Source organism: Rhinatrema bivittatum, chromosome 8, assembly GCF_901001135.1.
Source record: "Rhinatrema bivittatum chromosome 8, aRhiBiv1.1, whole genome shotgun sequence".
NCBI classification, from domain to species: Eukaryota; Metazoa; Chordata; class Amphibia; order Gymnophiona; family Rhinatrematidae; genus Rhinatrema; species Rhinatrema bivittatum.
In genome coordinates, this window is record NC_042622.1 from 163,569,572 (window position 1) to 163,588,674 (window position 19,103).

Genomic DNA, 19,103 nt, shown 5'->3' on the forward strand with positions numbered 1-19,103 from the left:
AATCTGGGTTGACCACTTCTGGATTCAGGATACTGGGCGAGATGGACCCTTGGTCTGACCCAGAAAGGCAATTCTTATGTTCTTATGTACTAAGTGAAATAAATACTCTGATTTCTTTTAAATATGCTACAGGTTAATGTCTCCAAATGGATTAATTTTGTGCACACTGACAGAAGCGAACCTCACTCGTAACCCAGGATATGCCGAGTATCATCTCAGTCTCTCAAATTTATGCTAATACCCTTCTTAATACCTGCATTGTGCCAAAGAGCTTTCTTCTGGAATTCATAAGATCTTATATGCACCTGAAAATTCTTTTCAATCAGGCCAGGAGCACCCAAATCAAATCAGACTATCTACCACATCATTTGGTATGGTCAAGGGAAGACTCACTCGATACTGACATTTCTATTTTTTTTTTTTTATTTAAGCTTTATAAATTTCTATCATTTTGCATCAAGATAAGGAAAACCATTTTAAACATAAATAAAATAGCATACCTATACATACCAGAACATAATAGGGGGAGATTATAAAGAAAATACAAAGAAATAAATCAATATATCACAAGTGGAGGAGCTTACATTCTTAAATTGTTACCCAAGTCTAAAATTATTGCCCTCCATCCTTATCCTTAATAAAGATCTCAATGTGCTAAGGATCTAAAAACCCAAATTGTATTTTCTGATATGATATGTGACATTTACAGGGATACTTAAAGACTGAAGCTCCCAGGACCAGAACCTTTGATTTTAATTGTAGGAATTGCTTCCTATGATACCGAATGATCTGCAAAACACTGGGGGAACACATTTTCTGGCCACAGAAAGCCAAGTCATTATAACAAAATTTCCCAAAAAACATCTCTTTGTCCTGTTCCTAGGCAAAAGTTACTAACTAGAGCTGTTCAAGCAGTAATGTTTAGAGATGATTCAAAGAAAGCAGAGATGGATGAACTCACTGGAGAAAATCTATTCCGCTCTCATGCAGTCACACTTCTAAATTTAGATAGATAATACATTGGCAGGATTATGGACTGATCTGTGGTACTACAGGAATGAAAATTAGCAGGTAAGTGCCCATTTCCTTTCCCTCTACGTACCTGTATCAGTCCAGACTCCTGGGGTGTACCAAAGCTTCCCTAAACCGGGTGGGAACTTGGAGAGTCCCGCTCAAAGCACACTTTCATCAAATCCCCTGGTCCCTGTGGCCTGTACATCTATATGATGTCTGGCGAAAGTGTGCAATGACTTCCAAGTAGCTGCTCTGCAAATCGCCTGTGGATAAACCAGCTGACATTCAGTCCAGGAGGCTGATTGACAAATATATGCCAAACTAATAGCTTCCTTCAACCGCCGCGCGCAATGGTTGCTTTCAATGCTTTATGCCCCTTTTTGGCAGTGCTCCATAGAACAAAAAGATGATCTGACAAGCAGAAACTGTTGGTGACCTCCAAGTACCACAACAGAGAGCGCTTGACATCCAAACATCTTAAGTCCTTAGAATCCGGCTCCGAGGGATCCAAAGCTGAGAAGGATGGGAGCTCCACTGACTGATTTAAGTGAAAAGACGAACCACCTTAGGTAAAAAGGAAGGAACCACCCGAAAGGACACCCTGTCGTCCAAGATTCTCAAAAAGGGCTCCCTGCAAGATAGAGCCTGAAGCTCAGAAATCCTATGAGCCGAACAGATAGCCAAAAAGAAAACCACCTTCGATGTGAGATCCTTCATGGTCGCACGCCTCAGAGGTTAGAAAGGAGGCGCACACTTACTCTAAGACCACACTCAGGCTCCAGGAAGGACACGACTGTCTGACCGGAGCACGTAAATGTTTCACTCCCTGAAGAAAACGCACCACATCTGGATATGAGCTGAAAGAGCAATTCCGCGAACCTTACCTTGCAGACAACCTAAAGCTGCCACTTGAACCCGGAGAAATTAAAGGATAACCCCCTGACCAAGCCATCCTGGAGAAAGGCCAAAATATGACCCACTGCGGCTCGCCTAGTGAGTACAATTGCTCACTGGTACACCAGGACTCAAAACCTTCCAGACTCTTTCGTAAGCTAGAGAAGTGAAGGTCTTCTAGGACTGCAAAAGAGTAGTGATGACTGCGTCCGAATAACCTTTATTCTTCAAACGCTGCCTTTCAAAAGCCAGGTCGGTAGACAAAATCGATCTGCCTGATCTAAACAAATGGGGCCCTGATGCAGAAGATTCAGCAGATGAGCAAGTCGTATGGGTCCGTCCACTGCTAGGCTGAATAGGTCTGCAAACCAAGGATGCCTCGGTCACTTTGGAGCAATGAGAATGACTTTGTCTGGATAAGCTTCTATGCGCAGCAAGATCTTGCCCACTAGCGGCCATGGAGGGAACAGAGAGTAGGACGTCCGTTGGCCAGGGGTGAACCAAGGCAGCTACCCTTTCCACCCCTCTTTCTCTTCGAAGACTGAAGAAGCATGGGACCTTGGCATTGCGGAAGGTTACCATCAAGTCCACAGCTGGCAAGTCACACCTGCGAGTGAATAGACGCAGAGTCTGACAAGACTCTTACTGGCTTTCCCCTCACCAAGGGCAAAAAGGTCATCAGTGCTAGACGTACTGCTCTCATTTCTAGGCAATTGATGGACCAAGAGGCTTCCTCCAACAGCCAACGCCCCTGAACGGACTGGCTCTGTCACACTGCTCTCCAGCCTAAGAGACTGGCATCGGTGGTGACTATTGTCCAGACCGGGAGACCGGGATCCACGCCAGTGCTCAACTTGTCTGGGAGGAGCCACCAAAAAAGACTGGAACGTGCAAACTCCGGGAGAGGAAGTTGAAAACACTCTGATAATGGATCGCAATGGGAAAGCAACATAGATTGAAGAAGCCTCAAATGGGCAAAAGGCCAGGGAACCAACTCCAGGGTAGAGGCCATAGATCAGAGCACCTGCAAGTAATCCCAGTCCCTGGGGATTCGCATGGCTAGGAATCCACGAAACTCAGCCTGAAACTTGGAAATCTGCTCCTCTGTAAGAAATACCTTACCTGCTTTAATATTGAAACACGCCTCCAGGAACTCCAAACACTCTGGGAAGGAACAAGATCACTCTTGGAGAAATTGACTATCCAGCCCAAAGATTGCAGGTGCCAGAGAACCAGATCCACCGCTTTGCTTCACAGAGTTTCCAACTTTAGCCGAATCAGCCAGTCGTCTAGAAACGGATGAACCAAAATGCCTTCCCTCCAGAGAGCTGCCGCCACAACAACCATCACCTTGGTACAGGTCCGAGGTGCAGTCGCTAGACCAAAGGGAAGAGCGTAGAACTGAAAGTGTTCCCCCAGAAACATGAACCGGAGATATCTCTGATGGTCATGGCGAATCCCTATGGGTAAGTAGGCTTCGGTTAAATCCAGGAACTGTCCCAGGTGGACCGCCGCAATTACAGAACGTAGAGTTTCCATCCAGAACAGAGGAACTTTCAGAGCTTCGTTTACCTTCTTTAAATCAAGGATCGGACAGAACATTAAGAACATAAATTGCCATGCTGGGTCAGACCAAGGGTCCATCAACCCCAGCATCTTGTTTTCAACAGAGGCCTAACCAGGCCACAAGAACCTAGCAATTACCCAAACACTAAGAAGATCCCATGCCTCTGATGCAATTAATAGCAGTGGCTATTCCCTAAGTAAACTTGATTAATAGCCATTAATGGACTTCTCCTCCAAGAACTTATCCAAGCCTTTTTTGAACCCAGCTACACTAACTGCACTAACCACATCCTCTGGCAACAAATTCCAGAGCTTTATTGTGCATTGAGTGAAAAAGAATTTTCTCCACTTAGTCTTAAATGTGCTACTTACTAACTTCATGGAATGCCCCCTAGTCCTTCTATTATTCGAAAGTGAAAATAACCGAGTCACATCTACTCGTTCAAGACCTCTCATGATCTTAAAGACCTCTATCATATCCCCCCCTCAGCCATCTCTTCTCCAATCTAAACAGCCCTAACCTCTTCAGCCTTTCCTCATAGGGGAGCTGTTCCATCCCCTTTATCATTTTGGTTGCCCTTTTCTGTACCTTCTCCATTGCAACTATATCTTTTTTGAGATGCAGCGACCAGAATTGTACACAGTATTCAAGGTGCGGTCTCACCATGGAGCGATATAGAGGCATTATGACATTTTCCGTTTTATTAACCATTCCCTTCCTAATAATTCCTAACATTCTGTTTGCTTTTTAGACTGCTGCAGCACATTGAGCCACTATGATGCCTAGATCTTTTTCCTGGGTGGTAGCTCCTAATATGGAACCTAACATCATGTAACCACAGCAAGGGTTATTTTTCCCTATATGCAACACCTTGCACTTGTCCACATTAAATTTCATCTGCCATTTGGATGCCCAATCTTCCAGTCTTGCAAGGTCCTCCTGTAATGTATCACAATCCGCTTCTGATTTAACTACTCTGAATAATTTTGTATCATCTGCAAATTTGATAACCTCACTTCATATTCCTTTCCAGATCATATATATATATTGAAAAGCACCGGTCCAAGTACAGATCCCTGAGGCACTCCACTGTTTTCCGTTTTCCACTGAGAAAATTGACCATTTAATCCTACTCTGTTTCCTGTCTTTTAACCAGTTTGTAATCCACGAAAGGACACTGCCTCCTATCCCCTGACTTTTTAGTTTTCTTAGAAGCCTTTCATGAGGGACTTTGTCAAACGCCTTCTGAAAATCCAAATACACTACATCTACCGGTTCACCTTTATCCACATGTTTATTAATCCCCTTCAAAAAAATGAAGCAGATTTGTTAGTCAAGACTTCCCTTGGGTAAATCCATGTTGACTGTGTTCCATTAAACCATATCGTTCTATATGCTCTACGATTTTGATCTGAGAAGTTTCCACTATTTTTCCCGGCACTGAAGTAGCTGGACTAGCGACCCGTTCCTTGTTCTGCCAGGGGAACCAGGACAATGGCTCCTAACTGGCGCAGGTGAGAAATGTCATCTCTTACTGCCACCTGCTTATCGCGGTAAGAGCACGGGGATATTAGGAAGCGATCTCTTAGAAGCCAAGCAAATTCTAAAGCATAGCCTAGTTTTATCACACTTAAGACCCATTGGTCGGAAGTGATCTTGGTCCACTCCTTGTAAAACAAACCCAATCAGCCTCTTATCACTGGGACCAAGGACTGGACCAGACTGGCATCATTTTGAGGATTTGGCATCACCAGCTCCCTGTGAAGAGCCATCGCTGCCAGACCGATGATCCCAAAAGGACTGACTCCACGACTGTTGTCTGACTGAGAACTGTCTCTGAGTGGTCCCTGAAGGCCTGGATGCCCGAAATCTGCAACTCCCCTTGAAACGAAGGCGAGAAGGGAGGAACCTTTTCCTTTTGGCTTATCTTCTGGCAACTTGTGAACCTTGTTCTCCCCAAGAGACTTGATCATCTCTTCCAAGTCCTTACCAAATAACAATGTCCCTTTAGAGGGTAATGACCCCAGCTGAGACTTGGAAGAAACATCCACCTACCAATTCCTCAGCCAGAGGAGCCGCTGGGCCGAGACCGCCGACATCATGGTCCTGAAGAGGTTCTGAGAAAATCACGAATGCATCCACCTGCTCCGCTTGAAGATCCTCAGAATCAGACAAAGATGTGTCCATTTGTAACTGCTGCACCCAGCGCAGCCCCGCTCTCAGCATAAAACTGCTGCACATAGCTGCTTGGGCTCCAAGAGCAGATACCTCGAAGATCTTTTTGAGATGAACTTCCAGCTTCTTGTCCTAAAAATCTTTCAGAGCTGCGGCTCCCGTAACTGGAATGGTCATTTTCTTAGTAATCGCCGAGACTGAGGCGTCCACCTTTGGGGACCTTGAGAAGATCCAGCGCATCTTCAGGCAACGGGTACAACCTACCCATAGCTCTGCTGACCTTCAAACCTGTGTCTGGGGTATCCCACTTCCTGAATAGGATAGCGCTGAGTGAAAAATGGAAAGGAAAAGATCTAGCCAGACCCCAGAGGCCAACCATGACCTGGTCCACGACTCACAACTCAGTACCCTCCCGAAGGATCTCAATGACCAGCTCTTCAAGAACCACCTGGATGAAAGAAGACAAACGGACTACTTTGGGATCATCCCCTTTGACTGCCGTCCTTTGGGCAGACTGCTGATCCAGGTCCTGGTCAACCACTGCTAGAAACGCATTCTGAGGGCCCAGGTCCTGGTGATCGTCCTTATCTGAGGGGTCCGGAGAGGAATCCGCGACTGACTGTGGAGACGAGGCCCCTAGGAGCCGCCTGACCCTTGTGGTCACAATATCAGTCCATGCCCTCTTTGACTGCATCACTGGAGGTTCCCTTGCCACCTTATGGCGAGTCGATTTTCGTACCTTATAGGCCTTGTGTAAAAGCAGAACAAAATCAAAAAATCGGCAGATGACGACGATGCATCAGAGACCCCCCTCCACCCCGGGGTATTCCTCACTCCGCACAGGAGCCCCATCAACCTCAGGGCCTCTCCCCGGAGGTTCCAACCTCCGAAGACAGCAGGGGGGGGGGGGGGGGGATCCTCATCCGTGGATCGTGCCACAGCATTAAATGAGGCCAAAATGGCCACCATTCCCACACTCAGCGGGAACGGGTCCTCCAAAGCCTGCCGCGCTGATCCGAGCCTTCCAGGCTTGCGGCACTGGTTTGCCCAATCCCCGACCATGCTCCCCAATGGTCCCTCCCTCCCTCCCTCCCCCGGGAGGCAGCGCGCACAAAACCATTGCAGGAAAGACGCACTCGCACATCCCCCACAGGCCGCACCACACGGCATCGGGATCAACGGGTAGAAAGAGAGGACAGCACCAAACCGACAGGAAAAAACAAGCACCGGAACGGGCAAGCGCTGGAGCCACCAGAAGAGACAGTAAACCTCGGGACGGGAGAAGCACTGCCGCACAGGCACTCCCAGCTTTTCTTTTTATACATGCCTTTTTTTTTTTTTTTTTTTTTTAAACAAACTAAGCCAGTGCAGCACAAACAAAAAAACTTCCCTGACAAGTGGGCGAGGCTCCGCTGGTCCTTCAGAGCGAGTGACCCGGATCCCTCAAGTATCAGCCCTGCCTGGCGAGAAGGGTGAGCGAGTTGAAGAAGGGTCCCCGACCACCTCGAAGACAAGAGGGGATGATCCCACCAGGACCTAACAACCCTCTGGGAGGCAAGAAGTACTGCCAATCGCAGATCTGTCAACTTCTCCTTCTTTTATCTTAAGTTAGACTGCAGGCTTTGCACCTCCACCATCTGCTGGAGACAGAGAAATACTGAGGGACTGCAGGTGGCACCTCAGCTTAAGTGGCAGTAAAACTTTATCTATCTGTCTCCATTTGCTGGAGGGGAGGCAAAACCCAGGAGTCTGTACTGATCTGGGTACGTACAGGGAAGGACCTATAGGAAAATTGGTTCTTACCTGCTAATTTTCGTTCCTGTAGTACCACGGATCAGTCCAGACTCCTGGGTTTTGCCTGTCCTCCAGCAGATGGAGACAGAAGTTTTAACGGACTTCGTCCTATATCCTTGAGGTGCCACCTAGAATCTGTCAGTATTATGCTGTACCCAAGCAGAAAATTCAACTATAACATCTATATAAACCACCTCTCCCCGAAGAACAGAGGGAATGAAAAACCAGTAACTTGCTGAACAAATGGATGCCCATACTCTTACCCTGCAAAAGGGGGGCATGCTGAAAACTTGTAGAAATTAATAACTACCAGCCAAGCGGACTCTCCATTTCCCCCTGGGTGGGACTCTGGACTGATCCGTGGTACTACAGGAACGAAAATTAGCAAGTGAGAACCAATTTTCCTTTCCCTGTACGTACCTGGATCAGTCCAGACTCCTGGGGTGTACCAAAGCTTCCCTAGTTAGGGTGGGACCTTGAGAGTCCCGCTTGTATGACACTACTTCCAAAACTGGTGACATTTGGTCTTCTTTTTTTTTTTTTTTAATTGCTAGACGCTCCAAGAATGAAAAAAAGCACACAGGCTGCTCCAGATCCGGGATGGGGAAGGGGGAGGGACTGGACCACCAGTATGCACCCCTGGCGCCACCCCAGATAAGGAGCCTCATGGGGTAACCAACCCCTGCTCCACCAGCCTCACGACCAGGGAGGATCGTCCCATTAGGACCTGCCAACTCCCTGAAAGGAATTTCCCCACCAAAGTGCTTGCTTGATCTTCTCTTCCTATGCCTATTTTTTTTTTTGAAGGTAAAAAGTTTGGTTCAGGACCACAGGTTTTGCACCACCTCCATCTGCTGGACAGAGAAATACTGAAGAGATGCAGGTGGCACATCAGGTTAAGAGGGGGTGCTCTTCAATTTTTTCTTTATTTCCATCTGTTGGAAGGGAGGCAAAACCCAGCAGTCTGGACTGATCCAGATACGTACAGGGAAATACCTATTCCCTATTTACCTGGTTCAACCCACTCATGATGTTTTAGACTTCTATCACATCTCCTCTCAGCCGTCTCTTCTCCAGGCTGAACAGCCCTAACCAGTTTAGCCTTACCTCATCGGGGAGCCATTCTATCTCTTATCGTTTTGCTCGCCCTTCTCTATACCATTATATCTTTTTTGAGATGGGGAAACTAAACACAGAGACATAGAAATGACGGCAGAAGACGACCAAACGGTCCATCCAGTCTGCCCAGTAAGCTTTCACGCTTATTTTTTTCATACTTAGCTGTTACTCTTGTCCCTTATAAGTAACTTTTTGGTTCTATTTCCCTTCCACCCCCGCCATCGATATAGATAGCAGTGCTGGTGCTGCATCTAAGTGAAGTATCTAGCTAATTGTTTAGGGGTAGTAACCGCCGTAATAAGCAAGCTACTCCCACGCTTGTTTACCCAGCCTGTGTGATTCAGTCCTTGTTGGTTGCTGTCTGAATATAAATCCACTTTTCTTCATTCCCCCTGCCGTTGAAGCAGAGCGCTATACTGGATATGCATTGAAAGTTAAGTATCAGGCTTATTTGGTTTGGGGTAGTAACCGCCGTAACAAGCAAGCTACTCCCCTGCATTTTTGTGGATGCAAATCCTTTTTTCCACATTTCCTCTTGCCATGAAGCATAGAGCAATGTTGGTGTTGCATTAACCGTGTGTATGTGTATGTTCCCCGAGTGGTACGCCCACACCCAAGGTATGGGCGCACCACTCGGGGAACAATTCCTTCCAAGAAAAGAAGCTGTATTGGTCAGCCTTCATTGGTTACTAATATACTGGCACAATGGATTCAAGTCTTTAAGGCTATTCACGATTTGATACCTCAATATCTGTCTGATAAAAATGGTGCACTATAGTTCTCCTCGTAATTTATGTTCCTTCGAGAAATATCTATTGGAGGTTCCATGCCAAAATAATGAAAAGAATTGAAGGAATGCATTTTTGGGGTGGCAAGTCCTATTCTTTGGGACAAACATCCTGAGGCTTTAATAAGGGAGGATGACCTGTTGAAGTTCAGGAATCAGCTGAAAACATCTCTTTTTCTTGGCTTTTGCTACTTAGTGGGTTAGCACAGGGAGCGCAGAGTTTCTTGGGTGAGGATGATGGGATGGCTTGGGCGGATGCCACTATAAGCAAAACATGTCTTTGTGTTTTGTTTGGTCTAGTTTGAGATGCCATTATGTATCTTTACTTGTTCCTCGCTGAGATTTGTGCATCAGCAGGTTATAAATTTTGTAAATAAATAAAAGAAAGGAAGATCATGTCATTGGCAAGATAAAGAGAAAGCGTAAAAAAAATCCTTACTTGTCTGAGACAGGGGATGCCACATCCCGATCATACAGTCTGGCTTGCCAGGGAAAAAGGACAATACCCCGGTATCCAAAAACACTGTGAAGAAATAACTGCAGACAAGAGAGAAAACGCTAAACAGAAGCGGATATTTCAGTTCGCTATCATTCTCAGTTACAGCATCAACACTAGATGGGAAGAAACTCTCCCTCCAGATTCACATTCAGACATTTCCCAGCAGCAAAAGAGTTCTCTGTGCTTCATATGCTTTTAACACTCATTTTATTTATGAATGTTTTCTTGTGAACCGTTATGAACTAGTGATTTTCACATGGAATAATGGTATATAAAACATTTAAATAAATATCCATGCTGAGAAAAACACCCACTGCAAGTATTTTTTTCTCAGCCGGGATTTGAAGCGCTGGAGCAGCGCTTGCCTGGGTGTTTTTTCCTCAGCCGGGATTTGAAGCGCTGGAGCAGCGCTTGCCTGGGTGTTTTTTCCTCAGCCGGGATTTGACGCGCTGGAGCAGCGCTTGCCTGGGTGGTTTTTCCTCAGCCGGGATTTGACGCGCTGGAGCAGCGCTTGCCTGGGTGGTTTTTCCTCAGCCGGGATACGAAGGGCTGGAGCAGCGCTTGCCTGGGTGTTTTTTCCTCAGCCGGGTTACGAAGCGCTGGAGCAGCGCTTGCCTGGGTGTTTTTTTTCTCAGCAGGGATTCAAAGCGCTGGAGCGGCACTTGCCTGGGTGGTTTTTTCTCAGCAGGGATTCAAAGCGCTGGAGCAGCGCTTGCCTGGGTATTTTTTTCTCAGCAGGGAATCAAAGCACAGAGACCCTTTTTGCACTGAAAACAGCCCCTGAAAGCAGAGCTGTTCATGCTTGCTTTGATATCAACTTCAGCGCATTTAGTTTTGATGAGGTCATAATACTCAAATCAGTACTCTCAAGGAAACTTTCAACAAAATTCTGCTAGATTCCCAGCACTCTGACATCTTTTATTGGACCACATAAGAATTATTCCAAAAGCTGTGAAAACCATCACAGTCCCCTTCTGCACAGGAAAAAAACATTACAATTTGCAAAGAATCCAACTTTCTGCTGGAGCAATCCAGCTATTACGGTTCTGTTCAACAAAATGATCCTGAAACACACAGTGAAAACAAGGCTTGTAAGAATATTAACAATCCACACAACATTTATTTGCATTCTCTCTATTTGGCTGCAAAGAATGGTTTTTGAAAAACATCTAAAAACAAGGAGTTTAACAAGCTGCAGCTCATGCTACAATGATAAAAATATTCTACAGCTGTCTGCACTAGTACTACAATTATAAGTCCTTTTCTCACTACAAATCTGATATTTTCAAAAGGTTATCATCACAGAAGGTAACCCTTCATACATGAAGCACAGATCTCTATCACTCAGATGAAAGTTGATGGATGAATAGGGAGCTTTGTTCAGTTATTTTATTTTTTCAGGACTTTCTCAATGTTTATTATAATGTGCACAATTGGGTGAAAATCAGCGGAAAAAAGTCATCTTTCGCCCACCGATTTTCTCCCATTTTTGTTCATTATAATAAACATTGACAGATGGCCAAAACCAATAAAAGAAAAACTGAACATGTAGGTCCCCATGCATGATATACCACACTGTACGCAAAGCATCATATGTACGCCTCATTTTCTTAGCAGCTATTTAACAATGTCTCCTAATGATAGTTTGGATTATTCCACGAATGTGAATCCAACAGCAGACAGGTTTCTCTTACCTGGCCAGTCTCATATTTCCCTTGCTGTTTTGGCACTTCAAAAACTCCCACAGTTTCCAGCACTTTTCCTTCTGGCCTATTTCTGATTTAAAAAAAAATGATTGAACAATTATTATGAAGCAGTGTGTACTTTGTATTGACTACAGCCCATGAACAAGAAACCAAAGACCATTTCCTAAGAAACAACAATATGAATTTGCAAGGACTAACAAAATTCTGCAAATATGGTTCAATCAACTGAATACTTACTCTGACATCTAGAAGTGTTGAAAAAATCAGGAACATGAATAAATCTCCACACGGCAGGGATTGCCAGTCTGGCTTTTATTATGTGATGTTATTTTGTGGTTATGATTTTATGTATTATTGTTATTATGTTGACTTAAGGAGATTAGGGCTGTTCAGCTTGGAGAAGAGACGGCTGAGATGTGAGAAACCTACAAAATCATGAAAGGCCTTGAACGGGTAAATGTGAAATGGTTATTTACTCTTTCAGATAACACAAAGTCTAGGGGGCACTCCATGAAGTTAACAAATAGCACATTTAAAACAAAAGAGAAAAAACCTCTCTCAATGCACAATTAAGCTCTGGAATTCATTGCCAGAGGATGTGGTTAAGGCTGCTAATGTAGCTGGGTTTAAAAAAGGTTTGGCTAAGTTCCTGAAGAAGTCCATAAAAGGAAAATTGGTTCTTACCTGCTAATTTTCGTTCCTGTAGTACCACGGATCAGTCCAGACTCCTGGGTTCTGTCCACTCACCAGCAGATGGAGGCAGAGAAAGTTCCAACTGACTCCACCCCTTCCATGAGGTGCACCTACAGTACGTCAGTATTTAAATGTATCAAAGCAGAGGAACTGAAAAACCCAACTAAGAAACTAATCGCTAAAACTGGGAGTACATTCCATAAGAACTAGACTCACTGACCCAAACGGCAGCAGAGCACCTAACATAGAACAAACATTTTATTTGAAAAATACTTATCTGCAAAGCAAATAACCAAGAAAAACTAAACGAGCGGACTCTCCGTTATCCCCAAACTGATATGGGTGGGACTCTGGACTGATCCATGGTACTACAGGAGCGAAAATTAGCAGGTAAGAACCAATTTTCCTTTCCCTGTACATACCCAGATCGGTCCAGATTCCTGGGATATACCAGAGCTTTTTTACACAGGGTGGGACCCTGAGAGTCCCGCTCGGATCACAGCTTCACCGAAGCCCCCAGACCCTGGGGCCTGAACATCCAGGCGATAATGTCTAGCAAAAGTGTGTAAAGATTTCCAAGTCGCCATCCAAAAATCTCTTGCGGTGAAACTTGCTGACACTCCGCCCAGGAAGTTGCTTGTGACCGAGTAGAATGAGCACGAAGACCGGAAGGAAGCGACCGACCATGACGTAAGTATGCCGAACCAATAGCTTCTTTTAGCCATCGGTCTATAGTAGCCTTAGATGCCTCTTGGGGCTGCTCTAGAGCACAAAAAGATGGTCTGACATGCGGAAACTATTTGTGACCTCGAGGTAACGCAATAGACTCCGCTGAACATCTAGCTTTCTCAAATCTCGACTGAGGATCCGAAGACTGTGAATCAGGAAAAGATGGCAGGTCAACCGACTGATTCAAGTGAAAAGAAACAACCACTTTCGGAAGAAAAGACAGAACAGTCCTCAAAGAAACTCCAGAATCTGTAATTCTTAAAAATGGCTCCCTTCAGGATAAAGCCTGAAGCTCAGAAACCCTACGGGCCGAGGAAATAGCCACCAGAAAAGTCACCTTTAACGTAAGTTCTTTAAGAGTAGCCCTTCCCAGAGGCTCAAAGTGCGCCACACAAAGAGCTTTAAGAACCAAATTTAAACTCCATAAAGGGCAAGGATTTTTGAAAGGAGGACACAAATGTTTTGCTCCCCGAAGAAAATGAGCTACATCAGGATGAGAAGCCAAGGTGACTCCTTTTATCTTCCCACGGAAGCAACCTAGAGCTGCTACCTGTACCCTGAGAGAACTGCAGGATAAGCCCTTAGCCAGACCAGCCTGCAAAAATGACAAAATGTCAGGAATCAAAGCCCAAGTAAGAACCACATGATTCTCTACACACTAAGATTTGAAAATTCCCCAAACCCTGACATAAGCCAGGGAAGTAGAGGTTTTTCTTGACCTAAGAAGAGTAGTGACTACCGCATCAGAATAGCCCTTATCCTTCAATCGATGCCTTTCAAAAGCCAGGCCGCTAGAGAGAAGTGATCTTCCTCTTCCAAACAAACGGGACCTTGGCGGAGAAGATTCAGGTGGTCCCGAAAGTGAAGCGGACCGTCCACTATGAGGTTGAGAAGATCTGCAAACCATGGACGTCTCGGCCATTTCGGAGCTACCAGAATCACCTCAGACGGATGAGTTTCTATGCGCCGAAGAATCTTGCCTATTAGAGGTCAGGGAGGAAACACAAAGCAGAATGTTCATCATCCAGGAAAGAACCAAGGCATTGACTCCTTCTGCTCCTGGCTCCCGACGTCGACTGAAGAAACGTGGAGCTTTGGATTTTCGGAACGTGCCATCAGGTCTATGCTCGGCGCGGACCATTTTTCACATATGAGATGAAACGCCTGCTCGGAAAGTTCCCACTCCCCGGGATCTAGAGGATGGCGACTGAGAAAGTCTGCTTGAAAGTTGTCGAGCCCGGCGATGTGAGATGCTGCAATGCGAACAAGATGTTGTTCCGCCCATGCTATCAACAGCTGAGCCTCAATTGCCATCGGTTGGCTCTTGGTTCCCCCCTGGCGGTCGATACATGCCACTGTTGCATTGTCGGAAAGAATTCTGACTGACTTCCCCTGAAGAAGCGGTAGAAAAGCCTGTACAGCTATAGTCTCACCGCTCTGGTCTCTAAACGACCGATCAACCAATGAGATTCCTCCGGAGACCATTGGCCCTATACAGACTTGTCGAGACAAAACTGCCCTCCAGCCGAATAGACTGGCATCCGTAGTAACTACTGTCCAAACAGGAACCTCTAGGTCTACTCCATGAAGCAAGTTCTGCAATAAGAGCCACCAATCAAGACTGGAACGAGCAGTCTGTAAGAGGAATGGGAAGGTGAAACTGTTCAGACACCGGATTCCACCGGGAAAGCAATGCTGACTGAAGAGGTCTCATATGAGCAAAGGCCCACGGAACTAACTCCAAAATGAAAGACATGGAGCCTAGAACCTGAAGATAATGCCAAACTCTGGGAGGAGACTTGGACAACAAGACCCGAATCTGACACTGTATTTTGCACATTCGTTCGTGAGAAAAACTTTCCCCAACTGGGTGTTGAACAGGGCTCCCAGGAATTCCAAAGATTTGGATGGCACTAAGTGACTCTTCGCTGGGTTGACCACCCAGCCCAACGACTGCAGCAGCTGAAGAACTTGAGACAGCTGAGCGACAGATGTTCAGATTTTGCTTGAATGAGCCAATCGTCCATGACTAGGGATGAAAAAAGAATCCCTCCCTTCGGAGCTGAGCGGCTACTACAACCATTTTCTTGGTAAAAGTCCTGGGTGCCGTGGCAAGACTGAATGGAAGAGTGCAAAATTGGAAATGGTCCCCCAGAATCGAGAACCTCAGAAACTTCTGATGGTTGGAACAAATTCCTATATGAAGATAAGCCTCGGTCAGGTCAAGGGAAGCCAGGAACTTGCCTTTGTGGACTGATGCCAAGTCCGCTCTTAAGGTCTCCATATGAAACCTTGGAATTCGCAGACATCGGTTGACCCTTTTAAAATCTAGATTGGGATGAAATGTGTCATCCTTTTTGGGCACGATGAAGTAGATGGAATAACGACCCTTTCATCTTTCTGGAGGAGGAAGTGGAACAATGGCCCCGAGCTCGCTTAAGTGATATAAGGTGTCCCGTACCACCTGACACTTTTGAGTGTAAGAGCATGGAGAGATGAGAAAACTGTCGCGGGGGTGCCGTACATAATCTAAAGCGTAGCCTTGTTTTGTTTTTTATTTCTCAAATTTTTAATATACATACAAGTAGAATTTGTTTTTAGAAATTGTAAAATACAAAAAGAAATAATACAATAATCACAGTAATAATAACAATTATTAATTTGTATTTAACAATAAAGAAAATACGAGAGAGCCCAAGAAAAATGGTGCGAAACCAATACCAATGTAATATATTATTGCGGAAAGGCAACCTGAGAAGACACTTCGCCTGTTAAGTTTTTTTCCCCGCTTATAGTGAGACAATCTAGGAGCGAGAGACCAAGAAGTCCCTAAGCTGAGAGGGTTCTAAGAAAATATATTTTTGTTCCTAATAGGTAATATAACATTTGCATGGGAAGTGCAGTTTAAATTGAGCCCCCTTTTGGACCACTTCAGCTCTCATATTGAGAAAAGATTTAAGTCTCATTTGGGTTGATTTAACTAAATCAGGGTAACACCATAAGCTTGTGACCAAAAACGTTTTCTTGACTATTTCTAAAATAATACTTAAACATTATTTTTATCCATGAGAAACACAAAAGAAATCAACAAAGTTCTCCACTGGGTAACTATCATTTCTTATGAAGATTCAAGTAATGTGGTAACATCAGGTAATGTCTGTTCTTTAATATTTCCACGGTTAATCTCTGTAGTTGGTAAATAATAAGCTTTGGTCACGACTGGTTTCACTTCTTGAGGAATCTTCAAAATCTGTGATATGTATAATCTAAATAACTCGAGCGGTATAATATTTCTCAAGACTGGAAAATTTAAAAATCTTAAGTTGTGAGATCTCAAAGAATTTTCAATGCTCTCCAGTCTCTTGTTGACTACGGATTCACCTTGAATTAGATTTGTTTGAATTTTCTCCACTTCTTTCAAATGGCCTTCCATTCAGGCCAATACAGTACAGTGTACTTTGACAGAGCACACTGTTAGCCTGCTATTGGAGGCGCGTTTTCCCTTACCCCTTATTCAGTAAGGGGAGGAAAACGCGCGTCCAACCCACAGCACCTAATAGCGCCCTCAACATGAAAATGCATGTTGATGGCCCTATTAGGTATGCGCACGGGATACAGAAAGTAAAATGTGCATCCAAGCCGCACATTTTACTTTCAGAAATTTCTTCCAGCACCGGGAAAGTGCACAGAAAAGCAGTAAAAACTGCTTTTCTGTGCACCCTCCGACTTAATATCATGGCAATATTAAGTCTGAGGTCCCAAAGGGTAAAAAAAAGTTAAAAAAAAAAACTTAATTCGGCCCGCGGCTGTCGGGCCGAAAACCGGACGCTCAATTTCGCCGGCGTCGGTTCTCTAGCCTGCTGACAGTCACGGGCTCAGAAACCAGACAAAATTGAGTCTGCTGTCAAACCCGCTGACAGCCGCCGCTCCTGTCAAAAAGGAGGTGCTAGGGATGCGAAACTTCAAAAATCTTTTTTAGTTGAACCTCTAGCTTATGATCCTGAAGATCTTTGAGAGCTGTTGTACCGGTTACCGGGATAGTAGTCTTTTTGGCAACCGCAGAGACCGCTGCATCAACCTTGGGAACCCGTAAAAGGTTCAAAGCATCCTCAGGCAGAGGATATAACTTATCCATGGCCTTGCTGACCTTTAATCCCAAGTCAGGAGTGTCCCATTCGCGAAATAATAAGTCTGTGACCGAAAGATGAAAAGGAAAAGACCGAGTTGGCCCACGAAGACTAACCATGACCGGGTCAATTGGGCCCATATGAGAATCCTCTGGCGGGAAATCAATTCCCAATTCCTCAAGAACAGCAGGAATGAGAGGAATAAGCTCATCCTTCCTAAAGAGGCAGACCACCTTAGGATCATCGCCTTCGACCTCATGGGAACCCTGAGAGGGCAACGGATCCTGACCAGCAGCAGAATGAGGATCCTGAGGATTGCCGCTTGGGTCACCGAGGTGTCTGCTAAGGGCAGAGACACCGGAGTCCTGAGAGAGCGTTTAAGTTTAGGAATGTCCACCCCCCCCCGGACAGGAAGGGGTGGAGTCAGTTGGAACTTTCTCTGCCTCCATCTGCTGGTGAGTGGGCAAAACCCAGGAGTCTAGACTGATCCAGGTATATACAGGGAACTGTTATTAATCAAAAGGGAACAGCCACTGCTTGTTGGCAACATTAGTAGCATGGAATCTAATGTTTGGGTACTTGCCAGGTATTTGTGACTTGGATTGGTCACTGCTGAAGTGAGTATACTGGGCTTGATGGACCCTTCGTATGGCATATCTTATATTCTTATTGGACACTGCTTTGGGTGACGTGTATGATCGGGGAAGTGGTCTAGACATCTTTTTTTTTTTTTTAGTAAAATAAACATATCTGCCAAGCCAAGTCAGCCTAGCTCACGCTCACACACCTTGTATCTTTAAGTGTGTGCCTCTCATTACTTTATCCTAAACTATTCTTTCTTTTTAAACAATAAAGAACCAAAATAAAGGAGTACGATATATCATAACCGAGTAAGAGGAAACTGGACATGACATAACACTCACCACATTATATTTTTTATGAAACTATGTTACAGTAAATTAACGGCACCTGTTTAAGAGTTTAGAATTCCAGATACTGGATCTAACACATAGTTTATGTGCCCTATTGTAAACCGTTGTGATGGCACCGCTTAACGACGGTATAGAAAAGACTTTAAATAAAATAAATAAAGACAAATATCCTTTTTGCAGCACAAGACAAAATGGCATAGGCTAAATAGTTAAAACTAATTCAGAACTTTTACAGAAGGTTTGATGTGTCAAAAGTTGGAATTCACACTTTAGAAATTTGTTAACACATGTTGAGGCCAAATAGAAATCTGTGGGTACAAGGAGGCAAGCTGACAAAGCAGCAACTGAGAAACAGCAAAAAAACGTCGCAGCACTATATACAATAAAACAATGAACATATTCAAGATAGAAAGAAGACCGTAAAATTAAAATCTTCTCTGCGCTTGCCTGGACTAGCACATCCCTAGCACTTGCTCACATCACTCAGACGTTACACTGCTTCTAATGCAGACACACAAATGGTTCAAAGAACCAAAGAAGTTTACAGCAAACGCCGTGCCGTCCTCCTGGCTTTATACCTAACATTTATCCTCTCGCGGCACAAGACTCACAGTGTACGAAAGGAACATTAAACACAACGGAACACAAAATGTCTTGCTGACACCTGCCTCCGCGGGATGCCTATTCCCCGTGCCTACACTCACGAGGAGAGGTCTGGTGGAGGACGGGGCCACAGGCTCTCCGGTCCTGACTCCCATGGCCCTACCAGGGGAGGCCGGGGACAAACCTGCAGAGACCCTCTACTGCCCCCACTTCACTCTATCCAGCCCTTGTTACCTGGACGAGAACCGCTTCTCCTGCTGGAAACTACGACCACAGCCGGCGCACAGCGGCCCTGGTCGAAGGTCGGCACAAGCTGCCAGCGCGCCAAAGCTTCCACGCTTGTACCGGCTCACAGCCGCCAGGCAGCGCCGAGCAACACAAGAAGCCGCCATCTTCCAACCGACCGAAACGCAGGGCGCCTGCGCACCGGAGAGCGACTAAGCAATCGCATGCGCTGTCGCCGC

General features: G+C 45.2%; 1 protein-coding gene across 1 annotated transcript in view; it reads right to left on the reverse strand.

The window, feature by feature from the left end:
* POLDIP2 (DNA polymerase delta interacting protein 2) overlaps positions 1-19,091 on the reverse strand; it is a 35,027-nt gene extending 15,936 nt beyond the window's left edge. The window contains exons 1-3 of the mRNA XM_029611369.1: positions 18,874-19,091; positions 11,544-11,625; positions 9,790-9,887 (exon numbers count right to left, since the gene is read on the reverse strand). Coding sequence (XP_029467229.1) covers positions 9,790-9,887; positions 11,544-11,625; positions 18,874-19,031 — 338 coding nt within the window. The 5' untranslated portion in view covers positions 19,032-19,091. The remainder of the gene's footprint in view (positions 1-9,789; positions 9,888-11,543; positions 11,626-18,873) is intronic.
* Positions 19,092-19,103: the final 12 nt, after the last annotated feature.